The sequence below is a fragment of the Triticum dicoccoides genome, chromosome 4A (assembly GCF_002162155.2).
Source record: "Triticum dicoccoides isolate Atlit2015 ecotype Zavitan chromosome 4A, WEW_v2.0, whole genome shotgun sequence".
Lineage (NCBI taxonomy): Eukaryota > Viridiplantae > Streptophyta > Magnoliopsida > Poales > Poaceae > Triticum > Triticum dicoccoides.
Genome location: NC_041386.1, coordinates 249,846,563 through 249,857,346, shown reverse-complemented (window position 1 = coordinate 249,857,346; position 10,784 = coordinate 249,846,563). Strand labels below are relative to the sequence as shown.

At 46.1% G+C, this 10,784-nt stretch overlaps 1 protein-coding gene across 1 annotated transcript; it reads right to left on the bottom strand.

The window, feature by feature from the left end:
* Window positions 1-930: 930 nt before the first annotated feature.
* On the bottom strand, window positions 931-4,587 carry LOC119285736. The gene is made up of 3 exons (XM_037565068.1): window positions 2,806-4,587; window positions 1,245-2,728; window positions 931-1,159 (listed from the first exon to the last, which is right to left on the bottom strand). Exon 2 carries the CDS (start codon window positions 2,216-2,218, stop codon window positions 1,247-1,249), a length of 972 nt encoding a protein of 323 aa, XP_037420965.1. The 5' UTR covers window positions 2,219-2,728; window positions 2,806-4,587; the 3' UTR covers window positions 931-1,159; window positions 1,245-1,246.
* Between the last annotated feature and the right edge of the window lie 6,197 nt (window positions 4,588-10,784).

Below are 10,784 nucleotides of genomic sequence, written 5' to 3'. Positions count from 1 at the left end.
AGGAAGAAGAGGGAAAAGAGGGTAACAAAGCAACCGTGAGTACTCATCCAAAGTACTCGCAAGTAAGGATCTACACTACATATGCATCGGTATCAATGAAATGGGTTGTATCTGTGGACTGAACTGCATAATGCCAGAATAGAGGGATAGCCTAGTCCTATCGAAGACTAACATCTTTAGCATCTTCAGTGGTCTTGTAGCATTAGTAGAGTGCAGACTAGCATAAAGTAAAGTAGTAGGAGTGTCATCAACCTCGCCCAGAGAACCTTCCTCGACCCCTGCGAGGAAGCAATCCCAGAGCCATACTATCCATTTCTCATCACAAGTATCCAGTTCTAGTTGTATCGATCGGGATACAACTCCAAGTGTCCGTTACCATAGGACAGGCTATCGATAGATGTTTTCTTCCCTGCAGGGGTGCACCAACTTACCCACCACGCTTGCTTAACTCCGGCGGGACACACTTTACTTGGTCATGCCCGGCCTTGGTCAAACAATACGACGCACCCCGACCTAGGCTTAATAGAGAGGTCAGCATGCCGGACTAAACCTACGCCCCCAGGCAGTGGCGAATCCAGAAAGAAAATGGAGGGTGGGCTCAAAGTTAACAGAGAAAAAAAACGAAACGTCCGTTTGAAGAAAAACAACATCATCTCCTAGTCCATTTGTCCAAATGTGATCAAACTTTCCCAGAATACTACTGGAGGCATGTGGTATTTACTGGATTTTTTCTGGAATGTTTGAAACATATTAAATTTGAACTAAATTCTGAATCTGCTTAGCTAAATAGCCATTATTTTCTAGGCCATTTGTGCAAATGTGCTCAAGCTTTCCAGGAATACTACTGGAAACATGTACTATTTACTGGATTTTTTTGAAAGGTTTTAACAATTGAATTTTAAACTAATATTGGTATTGCGAAGACAATATCTGCCAAACCAGTGCTCAAAAAGACATGAAAATTTTCAAGAGCAATAGTAATAACATGTTTAACCATACTAGAAATGTTAATACAATTCATACACAAGGTATCAAAGTACAAGAGAAGTAACAACAAAAGGACAATGAAATGTTGCTCTTACTAACTAGTACTGTAGTTATAGAACACCTTCACACCAAAATATAGAAATGTATGCGTAAGGCACCTCCTGCAAGCCATCTGTTCACATTAGTACACTTGTCAGTGATATAACAATAAGTCATGAACGAATAAGTATTGAAACTAGTAACAGTGGCATCAATACCTCTAAGAAATCACATGAAACTCATGAGGCAAATGTCCTTTCCGATCCCTCATTTTCTGGAATTGTATCATGATTTGGTCATCAGGAATGCTTCTAAATATCTCTTTCTCGCAGTAGCACACCATCAAATCATTTAGCCAATCATCTGATAGTTTGTTGCGCAAATCTGTCTTGATTATCTTCATTGCTGAAAATATTCTCTCAATGGATGAAGTGGCCACAGGAAGAATAAGTGTCAACTCAATGAGGCGATATACCAACTGGAAAGATGTGTGTTTCATTGTTTCAACCATCAACCGAGCAAGTGTGGACACATCCCGACATCCATTAAACTCCTCACTTCTCCTAATGTTCATAAGAAATCTTGGGAGGTCTACTCCTAGCATTAACCGACCAGCTTCTGTGAAGTCCTCATCATAAATTTCAGCAAGCCGAATAAGTTTGTCAACGTTAAACTTGGAGAAGTTGTTTGCTGGATTAAGACAAGACATACAATCCAATAACTCGGTGGAAACTTCATTGAATCGGTGATTCATCTCAGTGATAGTTGCATCAATGGCAACACTGAATATGCTAACCTTGTAATAATGAAGTCGAGTCACCTTATTCTTAGTGCGAACAGATTGACCCATAGCTCCAACAAGATCATCCATGTTTGGCACATCAATACCATGTGTTTCACAAAAGTTCTTGGCTTGGCAGAATAAAGACTCCCACCCATTGTCCCTCATGCTCTGCAAGCTTTCTTTCACATCCAAGATCAAACGCATGGCTTCAACAATGTTTTGATTCTTTCTTTGCAAAGCTTGGGATAGATGATTTGTGTTGCTCAACAAGTTTATTAAGAACAACATGATGAACACAAATTCAAAGCATTCCATGTTTTTAAGCAAATCTCTAGCTCCACCTTGACATGTGTGTTCTCGGGCATCAACCACAACAATTCCTAGCACCTCCACCACAGCATTCCACATTGTGAATATACGAAGCAAAGTTTTGAGATGTGAGCCCCAACGAGTATCTCCTGGCCTTGTTATGTTAGATTCTTGATGCAGCCCGGTTCCGGCTGTGATCTTCCATTCTCCATCAAATCTAACAACTCATCTTGATGTTTGGCAAGTAATGCATCCTTCCTTTTGCAAGATGAACACACTTGAGTAACTATCAACGGAATATAGTTGAAGAAATCAGCAATAGCAGGACTACATTGAGCCACATTGACAACCACCAACTGTAACTGGTGAGCAAAGCAATGAACATAAAATGCATACGGAGCTTCATCTCTAACCAGTTTTTGCAAACCGTTGAATTCCCCTCTCATATTGGAAGCACCATCATAACCCTGACCACGTAGCCTAGAAGTTGACAAACCATGATATTCCAACACATCAACCAAAGCTTTTTTAATTCCAGCAGATGTACAATCTGTGATGTGCTTAATTGCAAGGAATCGCTCTTGAAGCACTCCATGATCATCTAGAAATCTACATGCATCAGGAAATCAGATTAGTAAACATTAGTAGAACAATTTAAAAAAACACTAGAATATGGCATGTGTTACCTGACAATCACCGCCATTTGCTCCTTTATTGAGCAATCTCTAGCTTCATCAATAAGTATTGAGAAATTCTTATCTCCAATGTCATTCTTAATAACTTTGGTTACCTCCATTGCACAAGCTGTAGCAAGGTCCTTCTAGATGCCGGAACAAATCATTTGTGCGTTTCCTGGCCCCTTATCAAATGCCTCCTTCACATCTTCTTTCTTGTCCTTATACCAGTCCAATAACTCTCTGAAATTGCCCTTGTTGATGGAAGTGGAGGATTCGTCATGCCCACGAAAAGCTTCACCTTGTGCTATGAGATACCTTGCACAATCCAATGATGCAGTTAGGCGGATTTTATAAGATATCTCAGACTCCTTGTTGTACACACGAAATTGGGTAGCCACACTTGCTCTCTGATTGTTGAAATCATCACAATCTCCCTTAGCAATGTTGTGGTAACTAGATGGACCACCAACATGCTTCCTGAAATTACTTAGGGCTGTTTTCCAACGAGTGTAACCATCTTTTGTGAAAACATCATTTCCAAATCTAATGGCTTGTGATGGTTTCTTGAAAAGAAAGCAATGGAAGCAAAAAGCGGCCTCCTTTTCCACACTATATTCCAACCAATCATACGTATCAAACCACGTAGGTTGAAAGGATCTCCAAATTTTACCATCCTTTGTCTTTTCAAAATTATGCCCAATAGCTTTGTTTCTCCCTTTCAACAAATAAGCTCGTCTCACATCACTTCTAATTTCAGGAGCATGATCTTCTATTGGTATTTGAAGTCCTGGATCGGAAATAATTTGACTTGGATGAAATTCTGGTATAGGTTGCCTTGGTTGGTTTGTACTCTCATCAATTGTGGTATGATTCATCTCAACATTTGGGGATTCATTTGGGCGTTCAGGAGGAGGGATTGTGCCCACAACAATTAAGGGGAGGGGATTTGCAGTCACATTAGTTGGTTCAAGTTCAGGTTCGACATTGGTAGGGGGAGGAGCAGACCTTTGGGGAGGGGTAATTGAACTGCTTGCATAAAAACTATGCATACTCATAGTTTTTCTCTTCATTTTTAAATCTGCAAATAAATTGTAATTGACCTAAATCAACTAATAGCGCATGAACTAGCAAACAAACTGTAATTGATATGAGCCAAATTAAAGAAAGGAATGGAATTATGGAACTTGGAAGCAAACTGGGAATTATACCTTAGCCAGTATTGGATGCGCTCAGCTTGGAATGGGGCGTGGCAGTGTGCGGCTATGCGAGCCGAATGCTCACTCTGGCCAGCCGGCGGCTCCACTTCTCTGGCCAACGACGAGTTGGCGGCTGCACTCAGGGTCAGGCCGTCAGGGGCCTTCGATGCCGCGTGAGTCCTGCAGCCTATCGTCGACGCGCGCACTTTGTGGACCGCCTGGACGAGGTGGCCGTGCCGCCGTCGAGCGCCTGTACGAGGTCGAGTCGGGGGGACCGGGGGGGGCGGCGGAGCGGCTTGCTGCCTAGGGTTAGGATTGGGGGCGACGCTTCTCTGCTCTCTGCTGGATCGAATGAGAATGAGAAACACGTCTGGCTGGGAGCTGGGAGTTGATGGGCTGGGCGCTGGGACTAGTTGGTCCGGGCCGAAACGAAGCATACTAGTAGTAAAAAAATCGCTTTCTATCGAGGGCAGGCTTCAGCCTGTTGAAGCCTGCCCATTGGACTCGCCACTGCCCCCAGGGGTCTTGGGCCATCGCCCTGGGAACTCCTACACGTTGCGTGGGCAACCGGTGAGCAGACCTAGCCTCCCTTATACAAGGCGAGGCATTCCAGTCCAATCCGGTGCGCGCCGCTCAGTTGCTGACGTCTATTAAGCTTCGGCTGATGCATACGACGTAGAACGCCCATACTATGCCCACGTGATGGTTAGCGATATCAGGCCAGAGGCCCCTCGTATCAAATATCCAAATCGTAGTGGATTAGGAACGCACGGTAACAAGCAGAGACTCACGAAAGATGTGACCCCGTCACCCCGTCTCGAGGACTTGCGGCAAGGGCTAAGAATGCCCGGCCACGCCTCGTAGTCATCTCGCGGGCACCCTCCAAGTCAACCGACTCCTCATCACTCGCAATTAAGCTCGCGTGGGTACCCCACAGGGCCGGCCCGTCTTTAGTAAAATGGTTCATGGTAAAGTCATAGTAACCATGTGTCTAACACCAAGGGAACCCTGAGGAGCCACCCTCGGTGGATTCCACTCGATGTAATCATCAAGGTGAACGTAAGAGGAACCACCCTCGAGGTTCACACTTGAGGGGTTGCACGACAGAATAGTATCAGAAGTGGTTAAGGAGGAAATCACCCTCGATGACCATGACCGAATAGCTACAGTATAGAGATCTCATCAAGAGTGATGTATGAGGTTCCACCCTCGGCACTCGATGGTAACTCTGTAGAGTTGAGCAACAAAAAGGGCGTGATGTGATGTGAGGTGCTGGGCTCTGGTCGTCGATCACGTTGATCGAGTCATCGATGATGAAGCAGGGGAAACAAGGACAAGGTGGGGGTCACTGATGGATCACTAATCAACCTATACTAAGCAGTTTAGGATAAGCAAGTAAGGTAACAATAAGCAGGTTACAAAAGCAGGCTATGCATCAAAATAGGAGCAAACAATAAGGGTAGTAAAATCTAATGCAAGCATGAGATAATGGAATGGGCGATATCGGGATGATCAAAGGGGGGGCTTGCCTGGAAGCTCTGCTGGAAAGGAAGAAGTGTCGTCGTCGACGTAGTCAATCACAGGGCTTGCCTCGGTCTCGGGGTCTACCGGAGAGAAGAGGGGGAAGAAACAATAAATATAAAGCAAACAAAGCATCATAAAGCATAACATGGTAATGCACGGTGTTAGGGGTGAACTAACGCAGTGCTAGACGCTGCAGACAGAGAGGGAAAACATCCGAAGGGGTTTTCCCGGTGTTTGAAGTTTTCCGGATAGATGAAAAGAGAGGGGACGGTTCCATCTTCAGTATGCTAGGGGCATGTGACAGATGAACGGACCGCGTATCCGGATTCATTGGATTTTTCTAAGCAACTTTCGTATATAAATTATTTTTATCCGAGTTACGGATTATTTTATATGAATTTACAAAGTTTAAAATGATTTTCTATATTTAAAGAATTCTTTTAATTCGAAAATAAAACAGCAAAATACTTTTGTCACCTAGTGCTATTCTAGCCGTAGTGTATGACAGTGGGACCAGTGGGGTTGGGTTGACCCAGTCAAATGTTGACTAGTCAACATAGGAACAGTGTGGGGGCCACATGTCATTGACTTAGACTTTTCTGAAAATTTATTTTTCTTTAAACTAACCATGGGTCCACATGTCATCTACTATTGGCCTAATTAACTAGTAATACTAATTAGACTAACTAACTAAACTAGTCCCTAAACTAGTATTTGGGCCGGCCACACACACAGAACACACACTCACGCACACACACACTACACTGCACAACACCACGGCCATAGCAAAGCAATGAGCAGCAGCAGAAGTAAGAGTAGTAGCGGCAGCTAAGTAGCAGCAAGGCATTGGCAGAGGAGCAGCGTAGCGGCACGCGAGTAGTAGTAGTGCACAGCGGGCAACAGCATCAGTACGAGAAGCAGCGACCGGGAGCAGCAAGGCAGCGGAGCTGCTGTGGCTGCAAGCAACAGAGCAGTTGCGGCACGGGAGCTCAGGCGAGGGCGCGGTCTGGGGCGGCCGAGCGTGCGTGTGGGCTCGGCCGGGGCGCGCACGGGGCGGCCGGGGCGTGGGTCGCGGGCACGGTGAGCACGGCGCAAGCAGGCAGCAGGGCGCGTACAGCACGGGTACGGCCATGGACGAGCATAAGGCGACGACTATGGCGACGCATCAAAGGGGGAAAGGAGGGGAATCGACAGAGGAGCTCACCGCGGAGCTTGTGGACATGGTCAGGGAGCGCGGGGGGTGGCCGAACACGAAGAACTCGACGACGAGATGCGGCGGCCATGGGCGAAGACGACGGCGATGGCGAGCGTACGGGGCCTCCCAGCTCGGGCCCTTATGCGCGGGCAAAGGAGATGACGATGGAAGAGCTCCCGGATGTCTTGGCGCGGCGAGAGGAGGCCGGTGGCCGCGGAATCGACGAAGGCAGCGGTGACGTCTTTGCACGAGCGTCGAGCAGGAGAGGCAGGGGCACGAGAGGGAAGAAAAGGGGATGCTAGGGTTTTTGGAAGGAGGGGGCCGGTCTTATCCATCTCAGGGTGTCGTGGATGCTCGAAACGATCTCATCGGACGCGTGCACGGCCGGCCAGATGCCACGGCCATGGCTCTGTCTCTCTGTACAGAAGAATAAGGAGAAGGCCGTGGTGGGCTTGAGCCATGAACTGTTGCACTAGGCTTTCCAATGCACAGTGTGCACTTAGCCCCTTCTCTATTTTCTCCATTTCGATATTTCGGTGCTACTTTCTACTTAATTCCCATAGCAAATGAATTTAGGTCAACTTGAAATTTGGTGCATAATTAGTGGGAAATATTTTGAGACAGCATAAAAGTTTTCAAGTGGTTTGGGAAAAATATAAACATTTGTTTATATTTAAAAGCCCATAATAGTTGTCCTTGGACCACTTTAATATTTTGCCAAGGATTAATTGGTGGGTCAAATAAGGTTGGCTTCAACATGAAAAATGATTAAGAGAATTATAGAATAATGTCAACATTTTAATTTTACTGTTTAAAGAAATAATAATTTCACTTGCGATTTAAATATGAATTTGACTCCGATTTTGGACAAGTGGCAATTTGCATTATAATCATGACGACATGGCCACCGTTAGAGGGAGATTAATATAGCATGATTCTCGGGGTGTTACATCACCTTGAGGGGAAGCGAGCACAACTCCAGCCCCCGAGCCCTCCAATTGCCTGGACCCATCAAAGTGAATAGTCTAATACGTGTTATCTGGCTTTTCCTCGGGCATTTGTAGCTCTGTCCAGTCATTGATGAAATCCACCAGTGCCTGAGACTTGATGGCCGTGCGAGGCATATATTTCAAACCATGAGGACCAAGCTCAATGGCACACTTGGCTATCCAACCTCTGGCTTCTCTGTTCTGAATATTATCCCCTAAAGGAGCAGAACTAACCACAGTGATGGGATGACCCAAAAAAATATTGCTTAAGCTTCTGAATGGCCATGAACACCCCATATACAAGTTTCTGCCAGTGCAGATATCTCTGCTTGGACTCAATAAGTACCTCACTGATGTAGTAAACCGGCCTTCGAACCGGATATTCCTTGGCTACCTCCTTTCGTTCCACCACAATAGCCACGCTGACAGCCCGGACATTGGCAGCCACGTACAACAACAATGGCTCTTTATCAACAGGAGCAGCCAGAATAGGTGGCTCAGCCAGCTGCTTCTTCAAGTCCGCAAACGCTGCATTAGCGGCATCACTCCAGACAAAATTATCTGTCTTTTTCATCATCTGATACAGAGGGATAGCCTTCTCTCCCAACCGGCTTATCAATCGGCTAAATGCCGCAATACGACCTGCCAGACGTTGCACATCATTGACACACGCCAGTTTAGCCAGAGAAGTGATGCCTTTGATCTTCTCCGGATTAGCTTCAATGCCCCTGTTAGACACCAGAAAGCCCAAGAGCTTGCCTGTCGGCACACCAAAAACACACTTGGCCGGGTTAAGCATCATTTTATAAACCCGGAGATTATCAAAGGTTTCCTTCAAATCGTCTATCAATGTCTCCTTTTTCTGGACTTCACCACAATATCATCCACATAAGCATGAACATTGCGCCCAATCTGATTATGAAGGCAATTCTGCACACGTCTCTGATAAGTCGCCTGGGCACTCTTGAGCCCAAAAGGCATAGACACATAGCAGAAGGCTCCAAAGGGAGTTATGAAAGTTGTCTTCTCCTGGTCCTTAACTGCCATCTTGATCTGATGATAACCAGAATAAGCATCCAAAAAACTCAAATGCTCACAACCCGCCATAGCATCGATAATCTGATCAATACGAGGGAGAGCAAAAGGATCAGCCGGACAAGCTTTGTTTAAATACGTGTAGTCCACACACATACGCCAAGTGCCATTCTTCTTAAGTACCAGCACCGGGTTAGCCAACCACTCAGGATGAAACACCTCAATAATAAACCCAGTCGCTAAGAGCCGGGCTACTTCTTCACCAATGGCCTTACGCCTCTCTTCGTTGAAGCAACGAAGAAACTGCTTGACCGGTTTAAACTTGGGATCAATATTAAGAGTGTGCTCAGTGAGTTCCCTCGGTACACCTAGCATGTCATAAGGTTTCCATGCAAAGATGTCCTGGTCCTCACGGATGAACTCGATGAGCACGCTTTCCTATTTCGGATCCAGATTAGCACTGATGTTGAACTGCACGGATGAATCGCCAGGAACAAAATCAACCATCTTGGTATCATCTGTCGATTTAAACTTTAAGACCGGATCATGCTCTGTAGTTGGTTTTTTCAAAGATGTCATATCCGCTAGATCAACGTTGTCCTTATAAAATTTTAAGCCCTCCGTTGCACAAACCGACTCAGCATAAGACGCATCACCTTCTTCGCATTCCAAAGCTATCTTTCGGCTCCCATGCACTGTAACGGTCCCCTTGTAACCCAGCATCTTGAGCTGCAGATAAACATAACAAGGTCGCGCCATGAACTTGGCATAAGCCGGCCGTTCAAACAGAGCATGATATGGGCTGTGAATCTTGACTACTTCAAAGGTCAATGTCTCTAACCTAGAGTCATGATCATCTCCAAAAGCAACTTCCAGAGCTATCTTACCAACTGGGTACGCCGACTTACCAGGCACCACTCCATGGAAAATAGTGTTCAGTGGTTTAAGATTTTTATCCGTCAACCACATGCGACGGAAAGTTTCATAATAAAGGATATTGATGCTGCTCCCTCCATCCATGAGTACCTTGGTAAACTTATACCCTCTGACCTGAGGTGCGACCACCAATGCCAGGTGACCCGGATTATCAACCCGGGGCGGGTGATCTTCCCGACTCCACATAATGGGCTGCTCAGACCAGCGCAAGTAACGGGAAACTGCCGGTTCAACAGCGTTCACCGCCCTCTTATGAAGCTTCTAATCCCGTTTGCATAAACTTGTGGTGAAGACGTGGTACTGCCCACTATTCAATTGCTTTGGGTAACTCTGATACCCAGATTATTGCTGCTGATTCCCCTGACCTGACTATTGATGGTAGCCACCCTGATTACCTTGATTGCCTTGATTACCTTGGAACCCAGAGCTAGAACCGCCACCACCATAACCCGGTCCATGAGAGCCAGATCCTGAGCCACCACCCGGCCCATGGTTGTCTTGAAAATGATTGGAATTCTTGTATTCCTTCATAATGAAGCAATCCTTCCAGAGGTGGCCAGACGGCCTCTCTCGTGTACCATGCCTTGGGCAAGGCTGATTCAACATCTGCTCAAGGTTAAAGCCTGATCCTCTGGTCCGTGGGGGTGGTTTACCTTTACGATGCTGGCCATTATTCTGTGCGTTGGTGTTAGCCACAAAGTCCAAGCTATTATCATCTTTGCGCTTACCGTTGCCTGCCTGATTTGCCGGGTTATGCTGCTGCCCTCTGGTGGTGCTGCTCTTATTTCCCTTTCCCGGCTTCTCATCATCAGACTCGGGGTCCTTGGTACCATCAGAGTCGGCATACTTAACCAGAGCCGCCATGAGTGTCCCCATGTCGTTGCAGTGGCGTTTGAGCCGTCCCAATTTCTGCTTCAGGGGCGTGAAACGACAATTGCTTTCCAACATTAAGACTACTGAATCGGCATTGATGCGATCTGACGAGTGTAGGATTGTCGAGACCCGGCGTACCCAATGAGTTGTCGACTCACCTTATTCTTGGACACAAGAGGCTAAATCCACAATTGACATGGGCTGCTTGCATGTATCCTTGAAATTCTAGATAAACCGGGC